Genomic DNA, 18,311 nt, shown 5'->3' with positions numbered 1-18,311 from the left:
ATTGCAATATTTTGTAATAATAAATTACGTTTGAAAATTTAAAAGCGTACAGAAATAGGTTTTATAAAATGTACGTATTTTAATTATTACTTATTGTTTCTTTTAAAATATGTGTTTCGCAACGCCATGGTTTTAACATTACGAGTTACATAAAAAAGTAAGTTAAACGAAATAACGAAACCAAAAGATTTCAATTATAGGTTGAATTAGAAGTATCATTACGACTGGCATAATACATTTAGTTCCGTGGTTTAAAAATGTAGTAAATTCCACGCAAATTGCCAAACATTGAAAACGGAATCAGCGAAAGTGTATAAATTTCTATAAAATTCGTTAATGGCTTAACCGTAAACTCGAAATGGTTCATTGACGACTCAATTTTAGTAAACAATCAGCTTGTATGACAAGTTCGTTGCGAAAGACTATTGATGCCTTCAGTTATTTTTAGTCGCACATGGACAGAAGCATCTGATCCCAGATAATTAACATTTCACTCAAACTGGCCATGAAATTCGGAAGACGAGCGATAAAAGTTGGTAGAAAGGGTGCGCATGCGCGCCAGATATTTCTTAGAGCCGTGATCGCGCGCACGCTTTGCGCGATGCAAGTCACATGTTACGGTCATAGTCAATCGTGAGCCATGGCCGTGTCCCACCAGTGGTTTATACAGTGGTCTGCACCTTCCATGCTCCTTGCGGACATCGGGAACAAGTACAAGGACATTAATGAACATTTTGATACAAAACCTCAGTGGAACGAAGGAAGTGCAGTGACTGGAGATAGTGCGAAGGAGTACGAAGAAGAAGAATATTATTATAAATATCGGCCTGATAGGTATAAATATACTGGTGAGTTTAGTGATTTTTTTCTATTCAGAAATGACATAAATATGTTTTCAGATTAAAGTTCCTTTGTTGCAAGTTTCAGAAAATAAATGATACATACGTCTTGATATTTTTATATTGTTTCCTTGATTCGAACTACTTGATCCCTTATAGAAGTTACCTCGACTATTTTACAGTAAATTATAATCGAAATAATTTTTATAAACGTAAAAAAATATTATAATTTTATCTCACGGTAAATTTAACTGCATTTTAGTGTCAATTTTTATCAATTTCCGTACCCGGGAGTCGATACAATATTTTTCTAATCTTCCCAATTACTAGATATGTGTAAATAGGTGCAACGGGAACTTGTTTATTTTAGAAAAAATATTTTTGAAGATAGTAGTACATTTAAGGTTTTTATGTTCATTGCTTTTTGATATTGACAAAATCTGAAGTTTTGGGCCATTTTGTCCATCATTTTCGAACGATTGGTTACTGACAAATTTTGGCTCTCCCATTTTATTCAGGAAAATAAAGCCCATCATTTTATGTGATTAATAATTTGTATAAGAAAAAACTTTAAATGTAGGTACTACTCAGTAGTAAAATTAAAATTATACGTGCAATATTTTTTGTTTTATATTTTATTTGACATAAGGAAGTACTCGCGCTCCAGTTGTATGTTATTTTTTATAAACATGTAGAAATAGTAATGTATAGTTATAATTATTAGTCATACATATATCTCATAACTTATAAATGCAAACCAATCCTCCTAATATTATAAATGCGAAAGTTAGTGAGGATGGATGTATGCATGTATGTTTGTTCCTGTTTCACAAAAAAACTACTGAACGGATTTGTATGAAACTTTACATTAATATTGGTTATTTATTAGAATAACACATAGGTTACAATTTATAATGATTTTGTGTAATTTGGTCATAATATAGCGATACATATCAAGTAAGTCAGAAATAAAATTCCAATCTTGGCGTACGCTGCCTAAACCGTTGAAGTTAGACAAAGATGATGTATCGTAGGTTTAATTGTCTTAAATAGTTTGAAATAAAAGTCCGGGACAGCATATATCTTCCTATTATGTGGAAGCCACTATGACCAAAATAGTGAGCCATTCATTTCATTTCAGCCCTTGAGTCGTCCACTGCTGGACATAGGCCTCCCCCATTGAGCGCCACAGGGACCGGTTCTGGGCCGCCCTCATCCATCGGACTCCGGCGACCCTGACCAGATCGTCGGTCCATCTCGTGGGGGCCTGCCTACGCTGCGTCTCCCGGTTCGTGGTCGCCACTCCAGAACTTTTCTGCCCCAACGGCCATCAGTTCTACGAGCTATGTGCCCTGCCCACTGCCACTTGAGTTTCGCAACTCTAAGGGCTATTTCGGTTACTTTGGTTTTCCTGCGGATCACCTCGTTTGTGATTCGATCCCGCAAGGAAACTCCGAGCATAGCCCTCTCCATTGCCCTCTGAGTGACTTTCAACCTTCTGACAAGGCCCATAGTGAGCGACCACGTCTCACTTCCATATGTCATCACTGGCAACACACACTGGTCAAAGACTTTCGTCTTGAGACACTGCGGTATTCGGGACGAGAAGATGTGTCGGAGCCTCCCGAACGCTGCCCAGCCGAGTTGGATTCGACGAGTGACCTCTTTCTCGAAGTTGGACCTACCTAATTGGACTGTTTGTCCCAGGTAGACGTACTCGTCGACAACTTCAAGTGTAGCGTCTCCTATCTTGACAGGGGTGGGTCTGACATGGTGGTTAGACATGACTTTTGTCTTATCCATGTTCATTCTGAGACCCACTTGTTGGGAAACGCTATTGAGGTCATCGAGCATTGCGCTAAGGTCTTCTAGGGTCTCAGCCATGACTACGATATCGTCGGCAAATCGAAGGTGAGTCAAATACTCGCCGTTGATGTTGATGCCGAGTCCTCTCCAGTCCAGAAGCTTGAAGACGTCTTCCAGTGCAGCGGTGAACAGTTTCGGAGATATTATATCTCCCTGTCTCACGCCACGCTGTAGCTGGATAGGTTTCGAGTACTGATCCTGGAGGCGGACTGACATGGTGGCGTTTTCGTATAGGCACTTCAACACTTCAATATACCGATAGTCAATTTGGCACCTCTGGAGAGACTGAAGCACTGCCCAGGTCTCGATCGAATCGAAGGCTTTCTCATAGTCCACAAACGCTAGACAGAGGGGCCGGTTATACTCCTCGGACTTCTGTATAACCTGCCGCAGCGTGTGTATATGGTCTATGGTACTATAGCCTTTTCGGAATCCGGCTTGTTCGTGAGGCTGGAAGTCATCGAGACTGTTAGCAAGACGATTCGTGATGACTCTCGAGAACAGCTTGTAGACGTGACTCAGGAGCGAGATGGGTCTGTAATTCTTTAAAAGGGTTTTATCGCCCTTTTTAAAGAAGAGCACCACCACGCTCCTGTGCCATGCCTGGGGCGTGGTACCCTCGTGAATGACGGAATTGAATAGTTTTTGGAGAGCCTCTAATATTGGCTGTCCGCCCGCTTTTAGAAGCTCTGCTGTTATTCCGTCATCACCCGGAGCCTTGTTGTTTTTCAGCTGCCCGAGAGCCATACTAATCTCGCACAGGTCGATGTCCGGGATGTCTTCGGTATAGTGTCGGATTAGTGGGGCTCTTGGATCTGTGGCCGCACTGCAAACAGGTCGTCGTGTTGAGGTGTATAACTGTCCGTAGAACTTCTCTACCTCACCCATGAGCTCCGGTCGGGAAGATATAATCCTGCCGTCCTCGGTCTTCAGTTTGGTCAGCAGGCTTTGCCCAATGGACAGATCCCTGGCGAACACCTTAGAGCCCCTGTTCCGCTCAATAGCCTCTTCAACACATTTAGTGTTGAATTGGCGTATATCACGTTTCAGGGACTTACAGATCTGTCGATTGAGCCTCCGGCAGACTGTCACGTCACCAGAAGACTGCAGGACCATCTTGCGTCTTTCTACCATGAGCTGTAGGGTGGGATCTGAGATCTTTTGAGTTCTTTTTGGACGCTGGGTCTTAAAGAACTTAGACCCAGTCGTCTGGACAGTTTTCACGAGCCTGTTGCTATACTCATCCACATCTACGCACTCACCTAAGCACTCGAAGCGGTTCCGGAGTTCGAGCTGAAAGCTCTCGGGGTTTTTGATATGGGCAGATGCTGGTCGGAGCATGGACTTCATCAGTCGAGACCTCTCAAGCGATACGTTAAGATTCAATGTGCCTCTTACCATTCGGTGATCACTCCCGGTTTTCACCGCATTGATCACAGAGACATCATTGAATATACGCCGTTTGGTCGACATGATGAAGTCAATCTCATTTCTGGTAGCACCCTTGGGACTCAGCCAGGTCCACTTGCGCTGACTACGCTTTTGAAGAAGGAGTTCATCATAAAGAGTCCCTCCCTCTCCATGTAGTCGGCCAGCAGCTGACCCCGCGCGTTCCGTTGCCCATACCCAAATTTCCCCATTTTCAGCTCGTTGCCGCTACGTGTGCCCAGTTTCGCGTTGAAGTCCCCCATAACAACGGTGAAGTAGGTCTGGGAGCTATGTATAGCCCGAGATATATCCTCGTACATAGCCTCCACCTCATCATCGGAGTGTGCCGAGGTCGGGGCGTAGACCTGAATAACCTTCAGCGAATACCGTTTGGTGATTCTGAGTATCAGGTACGCCACCCTTGCCGACACACTCTCGATCTTCACGACGTTGTTTACGAGGGACTTGTGGATGATAAACCCGACACCACCTTGGGACTGCTGGTCGCCCTCCCGGAAATAGAACAGGTTACCTGACTTGAGGATTATCGAGTCCTCCCCCTGTCTTCGGACTTCAGATAATCCTATAACGTCCCACCGTAACCTGCTCACTTCTTCCTCCAGTTCGACTAACTTCTCGTCGGTCCGCAGTGTGCGCGTGTTATATGTTGCCAGGGCCAGTTTTCGTCGGTTGTGGTAGCCTGGTCTCTGCCGGGGATTCTTAGCACCCCTTGCCCCGCCGTTACCATGACCGCTACCGTAGCCAGGAATAGCGGGGCCGCCGGGGACTAGGGGCCGGTTTTTATGTGGCCTTACCATAGGGGGTTTTGCCGTAATCGCCACGCTTGGCAGGCGGGTTGGCGATCGCAGTGGCGGAAGTCTCATCACAAGACGCTGCTGCCCGTCTTGTGTCTTGTCACTTCCTTCCGCCGTGTTGGAATGGTTTTACCGCCATTAGTCGGTGGACTACTTGCACTAGTGGTAGTGAGCACCACTAGTGGGCGGTGGGGGTCGTCACGCCCCTACGCCTTAGTGAGCCATAAATATAATTAAATCGGATACTTTCTTGTATAATGCACAAGCGGGACTTTTATCCCGGTAAACTCCGTCACTCGGGCGAAGCCGCGATCAAAAGCTAGCACTTCATAAAAGCGTCTTGAGGTTGTCAGATGGGTTAAACGGATATCAATAAGTGATATCCATCTCTATATTCGGATCGTTTTCAAATCTAGTTGGATGAAAATAAAATAGGTATGTTTGACTTGGTTACAGGTGACAATATTTTAATTAGCTCTGTTGGTTGATTTTTTCTGAATGGAATGGACTAACACAAACGTATGCACTTATCAGAAAAGTACTAAAATTCCCATTTATCTTCAAAATTTGTGTTTATAGATAGTTTTACCTGAATATAAAAAGTGTTATATTACCACGAACGATTTCGATAAGAACACCTTCGTATGTTTTACCCCGTAGTTTACACAATTTATACCAAATGAGCTAAGTTTCCAAGAACACATCTGCAGATATTGCTTTGATATACATCTGTATTTATATATAACCCATATACAAAACGTAACATATTGTGCAGCGTTTAACATGCGCCGGAGTAGGTCTTAAGCAACTACTGTGAAAGTACTCTCGATAAACATTGAGCACCGGTAAACAAGATAATAATATTTATTTTTACAACTGTAAACCTCAAAGTTGAGTGGCAGGATTTAGGTTCAAGGGAAGTTTATAGGATCATAAATCATCTAGCACAAAGGATAGGATCATAAACTAAACCGCTTGAGCAAACAATTTTATCCTTTATGTATAGGTATAGAGATGGGGCAAGCATGGTGTCCAGCCTGGAAAGCCTCGCACTCATGCTTGTTGAGGGCCTTTTCTTAACGTACGAAATCAGCGAGTCTTTCTTTTGCTCCTGCCGTCTGCTTTCCTAGTCAAAATTCCTGCGTCGACGCCTTTATGTCAGTCTTAAAATCAGCTACATTGAGCTGCTGTTGTTTGTTGATATGGCGATAGGCCCGCCCCTTATCACATCATGGGACGGAATACAGTTGGCGAAAGGTGGGAGCCTTAGTTGCGCCTCAGCATACCTCGTCGGGGATAAATGCGTAATGCGTGTTTATATTTTAAAAATAAATCCGCAGCCGCCCGCTTCACAGTAAATTTTATGAAGGCTGACAAAAGTGATTCGTTTATTTTTAACTACACCTTCGACCAACAGTTACTTAACGACCTCGCTAATCTCAATATTATTTAAACGTATTCAACACACAACATTACCTTACAATAAATAATCTCTATAAATCATTTTGAATGTCCGTCCGTTCTCACGATCCATTTATCGTATTTACAATCTCTGTTGAACGTTATAAGCAAATCACGATCTCTCCATTACTGTATATTGCATTACACCATCAACTGCACTAGATACATTTAACTCTCCCTACACGAAGCTTTTAATGGCCTGTTGTGTAAATATTCAAATACACGATATTAATATTAAGGTATTGCATTGATGCAATTTATTGCATACGTAACATCAAGCCTTTTCCCTTTCTAGGAGCAGGCAGAGGGGGGACATCAAATAAGTTAACAGTAGACCTACTACATGGAACGTAATATACCTAACAAAAATTGGTTTTAATTGTTAGTAGGTCTATTGAGAAATTATGAAACTAAACTAACATGTACTGATTTTGCTAAAGCAATTTGGGGCTCTCTCTATTATTATAGACTAAATTGCTCCCCCCTTTTTTTTTTTTTTTTTGGTTTCGCGGAGAAAGTCCCTTATTACTACCGCCCAGCCTTCGTGGGGGGCGACTGAGCGATTATGCTGGGGTAACCGTGCCTTACGGCCCGGCGTTGAGCCGCCCGGATTTGATGGTGACCTTCGGGCGACCGCCGGGCCGAGTCCCTAGCCCTATATACAACTTAACCTATGCACGGCCTACCAGCTAAAACTCCGCGGTGGCCCTCTTCGGCGCATTAGGGACGGCTGCGGGCTTCCTCTGACGTTGAAGTGTCTAGCCTGCGACCGCAGCCGCCCCTGCGCGGTGCCGCCTTGCGGCCCGTCTCCTATGGGGGGGGGGGGGCTCAGAAGCCCCCGCGCACCGAAGGACGCCCTCGGCGTCTACGGCAGCGTGAGGCCAACTACACACTGCCGTCCATCCCGGGGGTCAACCGAAAAATGTGCAAAGGATGCACAGAAATGCGCTAGGGCGGACAGCCCCCTGCTGCCCGCCGACGACCCCCTTCGTGGCCCCTATTAGTCGCCTCTTACGACAGGCAGGGGATACCGTGGTGGAATTCTCCAAACGCCCCCATTCCACAGGGCGGAAGACGCCGGTCAGTCGTCCACCCGGCGCCTCCTACGTCTCCTCTGACGGCGGGAGGGATCCTCCCTCTCTCGATCCCTCTCGGCACTCTCCTTCTGCGAGAGGACCACCTCGCAGAAGTGGGCCACCGCACGCCAGGCCTCCGGGCTGCCGACTATGGAAGCGACCACAGCCGGCAGCGAGAGGTCTCCTCCGACGACTGAAACGAGAAAATTGCTCCCCCCTAATGGTAAGGTTAAATAGAGAAGGTTTGGAACTTCTCCGCTATTCTGCCCTTATTCCACTCACATGTAGGGTTAATGCAACATATTTTTAAATGTCACACAAATGATTTTACCGGGAAAATCGCGTTAGAAAACTGGCGCAATATATTTTCCGATTTGAGATTTGAACCAAGGACTTCTTGGATCCCCAGTCCATAATATATGCTATTTTTAGTGACTAGAGTAAGACATTAAGTGACAAATAACTTTTGTAAAGTATTTTACCACAATTCTATAAATAGCTATGAATAATTCTCTAAACGTTTGACAAAGATTAACATTAATCTCTAACAAAGAGATCTAAATAAATCAGTCATTTGTTTTATCTCGTGATCGTGCAAGATCATTTATACGAGGCTAGTAATGACTCACGTTCCTTGCAAATTGAAAGTAATTCGTGAATGCTTAATCGTAAACAGATATGTAACGAAATACGTTGTTTTAATAAAGCATAAGGTATATCTTACTTTCGCTTCATTGGTCTAGTGCCAGATAGTGGAGTGCATGCATACTTGCCTACTTACACGTTAAACTTCGGTATACTACTTTTTTTTTTAACGTAGACATACGTTTTTAGCCTGACAGGGCAGGGCAAGTGCTTTAGGCATTGCAAGCCGTTAAGTGACCATGCTGTGGGCGACCCTCTTAAGGGTCACGGCCTCAGCTCAGGACGGCCACTGACAGAGGATGAGGAGACATCAGCGATTATGGGTAACGCGAGAGGTGCGCAAGCTACCTAACAGTCTACCTGGTTTGCATCGGCACGCGGGCCGGAATTATCAGAAGGGTCGGAAGGACGGGAGACGCGGCGGGGTCCTCGGCGGCGAGGACGGAGCTGCGGTCGTGTAGAGTGTTTGAGCTTTTTGAACTGCTCGTGCTTAAGGCGGATTGCCAGAGTTATATCGTCCTCTGGTTCAGTAAGTACGGAACGGGGCCTTCTGCATTTCGCGCGGTCGAAAGGATCGGTATACTACTATTCTAAACACAATTATGTGAAGGCAATAGGAGAGGCTGCGTGTGTTACCAGGACAGTAGTTTTTTTTTTATTCGGGCGCGACAACGTGACCACACTGTACCTGATGGTACGCAGAGTGGGGTCCAGATTGTGTCGAGCGAGAATTATCCCTCGACAGTCGACACAATTACGCCGGCCTTGGTGGATATGAATATCCTACCATCAGCAAAGTTCTGAGCAGCGTTAGTTATTAGTTTGTCCTGAGTTCTTGATGCAGAATTTTCAGTCGGCGACATTATGTACCTGTGGTTAAAGAAAATTTATTCATAAAAGAAATTACCTTTCACTTTATGAGATATACCATTTTAGAAGTATCAAAATAAAACTATTTTTTGGGATTTTATCGCCGTTTTTATATTATAATTTTCTCCCGACGTTTCGAAGACTTTGCAGACTTCATGGGCAAAGGGCGGACTTATGTGTAGGTCGTCTGCAAATTATAACATGCAAATACCGCAAAAAAATAAAAAAAAGTTTAATTTTGATTTCTAACATTCGCGTAAACATTTCGTATGTTTATCGTTAGAAAAATATTACTTTACCTCGCCTCTTCCATTTGTATGGTTAACAACAACTGACCCATTGCTATAAAAATACGATGATTAACCTCCATTTAAACCCATAAATAAAGTAAAACAAACGTACCCTCATCATAATATTATTGTTCTTCATGTGCTTCGCATAACAATGGGTGTACGAAAATTAATACTCCATTGACGACGGATACACGCGGCGAAACACACGTCCAAGACAGTAGGACATACGAGTCTACAGTGCTCACGCGAGATGGCCATTTGTAAGTAATCTGGATTTATTTATATAGGTGTGCACATAGGCTCTTAGATAACAAATAGAATCCTGGGTTTGTATCCCGGGTCGTGCCAAAATAATTGTGACTGGGTTTATTTCATCTTAAAAATTACTATCGCAGCTCGGAGTCAGGAAGTTAGCGGTGTGATACCCTAGTGGCTTCGGATCGTTGGTTCTGCGCCTGATCTCTCCTCGGTAATATCGACTTGCCGTCTCACCGGACTATGAGAGTGAAAGGACAGAGAGAGCACCTGTGTATTGCTTGCTATACTTGTGCACTATAATATCTCCTGCGTACTTGGCTGATCTTCGTTAAGATTGCCGAAATTCGGTTAAGAAGGAATAAAATCAAATAGAAAGATGACATTAATCTTAGCATTTACTTAAACTTTAAAATAAACAAAACTAACAGAACATATCTTTAGCGTCTGGGATTGAACCTAGAAGCGCTAGTTTTAAGCACATTGTACACCAATGACGCGGTATAATCAGGAAACTGTGTTGAAAGTTATTTACGACGAGCTCTAAGCGGAGAAGCAAAAACGTAAATTGTAAACATGCCAGAAGCTTTCATAATCTCTATATTATAGTGAAGGTTTTGCAGTTTCCAGTACGTAGGGCTGCTACCCCAGGATTACTGATAATGATCTCAGATTTTGGGCGGTCTAACAGTAAAAATGGAAAATGTAAATAACACAGCGTTTTCTTTGAAATATATTTTATTTTTAAAGTTAATGAAATAACGAAAGTGAAGCTTTGCGTTCTTTAAACCTCATTACTTGTAATATTCGTTCAATCATTTGGCAAATGTATTCTAATTCCTGGAAAATTATGATAAATAGCAACTCAACTACATTTAAATTTTTACATATTTTTTTCCTTATGACGGCCGATCTACGCAGAATGAGTTCTAAATATTTTAAACAAGAAAACCATATCCAATAACACCATACGATACAAATAAATTCGACGCACCATAATTATATTTCGTCTCTGCCCACCCTTTTCTAGATTTAGCCTCATTTAGAAACGAAATCATTAGGTATTCAATTAAGTTTAACCGCGGTTTAATTTTCAAGTTTTTATCGATGAGAGACCGGTCCATAATTATGTAGGTAAGTAGTACTTTTATACCAAATTTAGTTTGATAGTTTGCGGAATACTTGCACTAATTAATCTAATGCAATAGAGTATCGGTTTAAGATGTGAATTCGATTGCAACTTTCTTGCCTGCATCACATTTATTTGAAACTAGCAATTGGTTACGACTTTGCTTGAATTTTATTTTCCGGCAAGGTCTACTATGCATTATTGCTTATTAAATAGCCTATATAATGTTATTTCAGGACATGGTTCATTCGTTAGCGAAAACTCATTTAAATTCGCTTAGCGGTTTTTGTGTTTACTTATAAACATTCACTGCCTCGGTGTCGTAGTTGTACTGCATGCGCGGTACGGCAGCGCTCTGACGTCCTGGGTTCGAATCCCGGGTCGGGCAAAATGATATTTGGGTTTTTCTGCTCAGTATCAGCCCGGAGTCTGGAATTTGTGCCCGATATGGCGATAAGCTCGCCCCCTATCACATCCTGGGACGGAACACACTCGGCGAAAACTGAGTGCCCTGGTTGCACCTCCGCATATTCCTTCGGGGATAAATCCGTGATGGTGTGTGTGTGTGTGTATAAACATTCAAACATTGTACGCAGAGATGCTATCAGGGCACCCAATTTTCGCCATGTGTATTCTGACTCACTATGAGCGAGCGTCCGCCATACCGGGCACAAGTTCCAAACTCCTTTTTGAGCAAAATAACCTAATTGTAACCGACTGGGGATTCGACCTCCTGGGTCGACTGGGCCCTCAGAACGACGTCGTACTGCGCACGCAATACAACTACGCCACCGAAAGAGACTCTGTCTTAGTTAATTATAAAAAACAACAATTAACATGGCTTTATGGTAATTACGTGAAGTTTGACACGCAATAACTTTGTATACTATAAAGAAGCAATCGGCGACTACGAAACATCGTCTTAATTGTCGCGTCGCTAACCATGAAAAGAAAGTAGTAGATCGCGACCTACGAAATGAAATGAGCCATCGCGAATCGTTGGTGTCATGCTTTTTCACAAATGTAGCTCTAACATTGGTAGAGACCAAGTTAACACGTGCATTTTAAAAACGTTTGATAACGTAATTTTTTTCAATAAAATCAACATGACGTCAGATCACGTTTACCGTAAATCGGTATCTATTCGCACCAAGATTTACGCCAACAGCCCATAATAGACTTTAATAGACGAGTTCCTGTTCCGTATGGAACTACTGAACTGATGTTGAAAATTCTTTCACTTATAGGAAGTTACATTATTCCTGATTTTTATATTTCACGCGGGCGGAGCAGCAAGGAAAAGCTAGTCTATAATAGTTTACTAATATAAATAAAAGGAAAAAGTTTGTATGTAGGAATGAGGAAGTATTGAATCAATTTTATTTCTTATATTAAAAAATCCTAGTTAACTAGTCACATGATATGATTGCACTATTATTTCTACCAAATTACGTTGCGTAATTTAATAACGTTACAAACAGATAACCCCTTCGAACTTATGGCGAAATCATGTACGAAAATATTTTGCGAATCTTGTAATTGTTACATAATATTCGGTTATGAACAAGAGTGGAGAATACTTTGAACAATTATGCCATCTTATTTTTGATTCTCATAATTTGACCCAGTTTTTATGCAATCTATATCTTTTATTTTTAATGACCTATTGAAAAATTCGATAGGGTTTTTGTGGTAAAATTATGTCCACTTTCAAAACAAGAGCCATTAAGCATGCCGAAGATTCCAGTGACATTCGGATTTTACTGCTTGTCATTGTTCTGAGGATTTTACATTGTGATTTTTAACATTCAATATCAATAATCGACATAATCACACATTGTCGCTAGTGTTGTCAGAGTTAGTAGGAACGTCGACACATGATTTCATGAGGTGATACTTCTTTCACCTATAAACCGGATTGTGATCGCTTTTTTATCTGTAACTTAGTGACACAGAAGGGACGTAAATACTGTATGTATATTTATCTCGTTTTCAGAAATAATACTTTTTATCTTTGGAGGAGTCAAAAAAATCACTTCTTTTCTGTTTCAATATTTCTAAGTGAAAACGACGCTTATTTTCGAATTTCAAAATTCTAATATTATTCCATTGCCCCGTCATGACATTCGGGTAGCTGGCGTGGCGTGGGGGAAGGAAAACGTCGTGGTTTGCTGGCATGGCCTTTGGCTGGCATATTGTGACATAACAGTAGTTAACAAAGGAATGCTTCGCATTATGTTACTTTAACCTATACTTATTTTCTTTTAATACACCTGTGAATGTTTTTCCACGTTGCGGAAAAATAGTTTATTTATGCACATTGTTTATAAAATATTTTGCAATTGTAATACACTTTTGTTAACCTGTGACAATGTTAAACATTATTTACATTCAGTCAAATTTTGCTCTATTACAAGAAAGCACTTTTCACTAGAGAAAAATAGGGAAAAGTTCTAGTGAATGATATTATTCATTACTCTGCTCTCTCTATTTCCAGATGGCAGCACCGCGGCCGGCATCACGCTGTGGTTGGCCATGATGCAGGTGGCGCGGCCGCAGTCCGTGCCCGCCGACACCGACACGCCGCCCTTCAGCACGCTCTACAAGTGGAAGTTGGTCGACTACGAGTTCCCCTCAGCAAGGCTCCGCAGGCACGCCATTAATACTGGGTAATGCAGGTTAACTTACCACTTTACTCAGCTAAAAAAAATCCTTGCAAATTTTCGTTTTGTTAGTTTGTATTGGACGTGGTGAATTTGCCCCAGAACTGTTTTCTGTGCATGTAATTTAACTTTTTTCTTATTTAGTTTAACCGACCTTTACTTTTACATATTACTCTACTTGTGAAAACTTGTAGATGGCCTTCTCATTTTTATTTTTTGTTGATATTGTATTAGTTAGCAGTTAGTTTAGCGAAAAAATAAAAAATAAAGTAAAACTTCTCAATATAAGTCTTAATACTATAATGGTTAAAAGGCAAAATTGAAATACAATTCTGCCTCTTCCCTATTTTCTAATTTTTAGCGTTTATAAAAGTCTTACCTAATCACCCAAAAATCCTTGAGTAATTTGAATGGTTGTACATCTGAAGAAAATGAAGAAATGTGAAATTTTTGAAGATATTTAAAAATTTATAGTTGTGAATAAAACGTGTTCAAACCACTTCACGGATTTGCACAACTTGTTAAAGAAACAAAGACCAAAACCTAGGAATCCAGAATGCAGATCTGGGTATAAAGTATATACACAATAACATAAAAGAAATGTGCATAGTTGATTTTATTTCACTGAAATGAAGTTACATCCAAAACATTTAAAATAAACAGCATCATTTTGAAATTCCAGTAAGTTCGTGACACAGAACGTCCTTCCTCTGGGACTGGAGGTGTGGGGTTCCCGCGTGTTTGTCACGGTGCCGAGCTGGCGGCGCGGCGTGCCAGCCACCCTCGCCACCGTGCCGCGGGCCGGCGGGCTCGCGTCACCACCACTGCGACCATATCCTGACTGGTCGTACCACCGGGCGTTTAGTAAGTTCCTTTCATACCAAGAGTTACATGGTTAATTAACTTAACGAATTTTTTGTGATAAATGATGGGTTATGAGAGAAATAACACATTGAAATACTATCAGTAGATTTATTGAGAATAGTAATTACTTATTAGCGCAGCAATGACAAGAAAGCCGATAGGTAGAAGTATACTAAAAGATATAGGTCATACTTACATGAATCAAGTGGCGCCAACAAGCGGTATAATGCAGTACTGAGATAGCTCACATAAATTGTTTGGTTTATACTCTATCTAACTATACAGTTTCAACAATAAATGATAAGAAAAAACAAGTTTTTTTTTGATATAATGATATACTACATATTATTTGGAATCTGTAGCGTAGTTATATAACCGTATCACTGCAAATCTGTGGTCTCAGGTTCTTCTCGATATGGCATTAGGCTCGCCTCCTATCACATCATGGGACGGAATACTCAGGGCAGAAAGAGGGTGCACCAGTTACGCCTCAACCGACCCCATTCGGGAATAAAAGGCATAAGTGTTCTATTTGGAATTAGTGTTTATTTCTGCGTGTTTTGAACAAATATTTAGTTTTCGTAAAAAATATCGCTTCATTCAATTAACCTTTCAACTATTTATATAAGCTGTAGTTTTATAACAGAAAGAATAAGTTGTTTTTTATTAAGCAAGAGAGGGTTTTTAGTTCACTATTGCAATAAATTAGCACAAAATCTTATAAGACGGATATCTGGGATAGTATATAGGATAATCTAGGCGAAATATTTATTCACTAGTTGCGTCTTTATCTAAACCTTTGAAGATAAAGACGAATACTTCTATTACGTAGAGAGATGTATAATAACAATAAATAACGCAACAATGCCAAAAAAACATAATTAGTAATCATTTTTAAAAACTAACGAGGGAATAATGAACTTCCTGGTTTAGATGTCCAAACAATAACTAATTAACACAAAAACTAAGTAATATTTTTTCTCAGCCAAAACGTAATCGTATTATCTGTTTACTTTCCAAACGTTAAACAATTAAGCAGTCACTTGTAATATAACTAATGAGAAATTAAATAACTCTGCATAAGGAAATGTTACACAAGCTATTACCGCGATGGATTCCATGATCCATCATATTATGCGCGGTAATAATTTATTACCTCCTTGTTTAGTGGTAAACCTACCTATGTATGTATGTACGTTGTAGAATGAAAGGTCCTGGGTAAGATTCCCAGGTCAACGATTATAATTTGTAACAAATACTATAGTTTCAAATCTAAAATTTGGATGCTTTTCGCCAATGGTGTAGCAGATTCACAAACATAAAAGTCTCTGGAAATTATTATATTTTATAGTATAAATATATCTGTATCTATGTAGGATGTATGTTTTATTAAATATAATATGTATTGTCTTATTTATATACTTACACCCACATTGTCTCATCTCTGCATCACCCACGGTTGACCGTCAGAAAATGACTCAGGCATTAATTAAGTCCACCTGTATACATCTACTGTATATAAAGTTTAAATAAATAAGTATGAGAGACCTACAACCAGTGAATTGAAATTGCAATTGTAATATTTTCAGGCGACGGGAACAACTGCTCCGGCCTGATATCCGTGTTTAGAGTGAACGCAGATCCTTGCGGCAGACTCTGGGTCCTCGACTCCGGACAAATTGATTCCCAAGACCGACCCCAACAGATCTGCCCTCCAAGCATCGTGGTCTTTGACCTCCATACAGACACGCTCATCGCCAGATACCCGATTCCCGACAAATACGTCCTGCAGGACTGTCTTTACGCCAACATAATCGTCGATACCCGAAAGGAAGACTGCTCGGACCTTCACGTCTATGTGGCTGATACATGGCGCTTCGGACTCCTCGTGTTTAGAGAAAGTGATGAATCCTTTTGGAGATTCACGAACCCCTTGTTCTACCCTGACCCCTTGGCTTCTAACTTTACATTACACGGCACCAATTTCCAATGGGCAGACGGGATTTTTGGACTAGCGTTGACACCATTAGACAAAAACGACGATCGTCTTCTGTTCTTCCATTCTTTAGCAAGTTACAGAGAATTCTACGTCCCTACATCGGTCTTGAGGGACGAATCACGCGTCAATGACAGCGCTACGCAATTTAATTTAGTAGGTGAGAGTAGAGGACTCTATGGCCAGTCATCCGCATCAGCCATAGACAATCGAGGGTGATGTTCTACGGCCTAGTGTCAAGGGACAGCATAGGCTGTTGGGATTCAAAGAAGCCATACTTAAAGAAGACTTTAGGAGTTGTAGCAATGGATTCAGACACTCTAGTCTTTCCGAACGATATAAAGATTGATCAAGAAGGGGATCAGAGCGTGTGGGTGATCTCCAACCGGCTGCCCATGTTCCAGGCGGGGACATTAAGCCCCAATGAGTTCAACTATCGCATCATGTACGCGAGTGCTGAGGAGGCAGTCAGGGGGACGGTCTGCGATCCTGATTCGCCAGTGCCTCGCTCTAATCCAATACTGCAACGTGGATGGATGCCTCTAACTTAGTTTAGTAATAAAGTTATTTAAGATCTACATTGTTTTATTAGCGCCTTGTAGAAATTGTAAGCAAAATTGATTTACGTAACATTTGCTTCTGACGTGTACACTATTCAAACAACATAAATCTAATATAGAAACATTAATATACAAAAAATAAACGTTAACGAACAGAATTATTTTTTAGAGATAAACCAAACATTTCCTAAAAGTATCTTTTTACCTATTTCATCAAGAATACTACTTTTTTATTTTCATCCACGTCAAATATTTCAACACAACTAATTATAGAGTCATACTGTGTCCTGAGCGGAAGATTGACTCTGTAGAGTTTTATGTAAAGCATGAATTGACTCACTTGGTCGAGTTAATACCACTGTCATTGAAAACTAGTCTTCTATAGAAGTTTGTTGATAAATATCATATACACTTGAGCCGAAGCACAAGATTCCTTTTACCTTTCCTTCCTTCTAACGACTGGCATTGCAATATGATTGGAAATAGTTTTTCTCTAACATTGTGTGTTCATTGATCGTACAGAATTTACTATCACACGCTCAATTGTATTATAAACTTCAAAAATATGTTGCGTTTAATCTCCGTAAATATTCGCGGACCATTCATTTACTGACCTCGTCCACGTTGCTCAATGTTACCACCCAAGACGCGTTCCGATTAAATTATGCTAAAAAATATTACTCGCTCTACATCAGATGAAAGTATAATTTATATAACGTCTAATATTTCACTGGGGCTTAGAAAGTGGATTAAGAGAACTCAAATTAATGTAAGCATCTTATAAATATTTTATTTCTGTATTCTATTAGATCTTTTACATCACTGCAATAGTTTTGAAACATTGTAGCTAGTGTTAGCACTAGGCTTTATTAGCGATAAGTTTGTCGCAAAAAATATGTCATTCGCATACTTTTTTCTTTTCTTTTTGCATTAACGATTGTAGTAAGCCTTAAGGCCCCTGATATCCTAAATGAGGAGCGCAGTGCAGTACCAGAGCCCTGGTATTAATACTCGTTACTGTTATGTTTCTGAGCAGTTGTCGCTTGAAAGCTGGCTACGTCCAGGCCACCAGAAGAACCAAATGCCCGATTGGTCATTCATTTGTAAAAAAAATATATAAGCTTATTAAATTCAAATTGGTTGTGTAAATAATATTGTTTTTAGCATAATTCCGATATTATGTCTTAATTCTATTAGGATGCCAACGTCAAGACCTTACCTAACAAAATCTAGTTTTACCAATCAGGAAATGAATCTATAATGTTCAATAATAAAGGCTTTAATTCTATGTCAACTTGAACGTACTCATTGGGTTTCCAGTATGTATAGCAAACGTGATCAAATTAAGGAATTGCTAATAAAACCTGGACTTTATTTAAATATCGTTTTTAGAGTGGTAGGACATCTCATAATAAAACATGTATTGAATTATTCTAGCCGAAAAATATTACCGATATTTAAAAACCTCAGATAAGCTGAAGCCGGCATAATTCTAGCAGTCGTCGCGTTGTAAGATGCAGAGATTCTCATTCTCCGACTATATGTGGAATA

General features: G+C 40.7%; 1 protein-coding gene across 1 annotated transcript; it reads left to right on the top strand.

The window, feature by feature from the left end:
* The first annotated feature begins 547 nt into the window (after positions 1-547).
* LOC115452249 (protein yellow) lies at positions 548-16,776 on the top strand. Its single transcript, XM_030180719.2, is given in 5 exon segments — positions 548-848; positions 13,175-13,346; positions 14,023-14,204; positions 15,794-16,414; positions 16,417-16,776. Coding segments are annotated over 5 exon segments (1,518 nt in total). The 5' UTR covers positions 548-640; the 3' UTR covers positions 16,752-16,776.
* Positions 16,777-18,311: the final 1,535 nt, after the last annotated feature.

This window comes from Manduca sexta, chromosome 12, assembly GCF_014839805.1.
Source record: "Manduca sexta isolate Smith_Timp_Sample1 chromosome 12, JHU_Msex_v1.0, whole genome shotgun sequence".
Taxonomy (NCBI): Eukaryota; Metazoa; Arthropoda; class Insecta; order Lepidoptera; family Sphingidae; genus Manduca; species Manduca sexta.
Note: the sequence above shows the minus strand (reverse complement) of the source record. Positions and strands in the feature narration are given on the sequence as shown.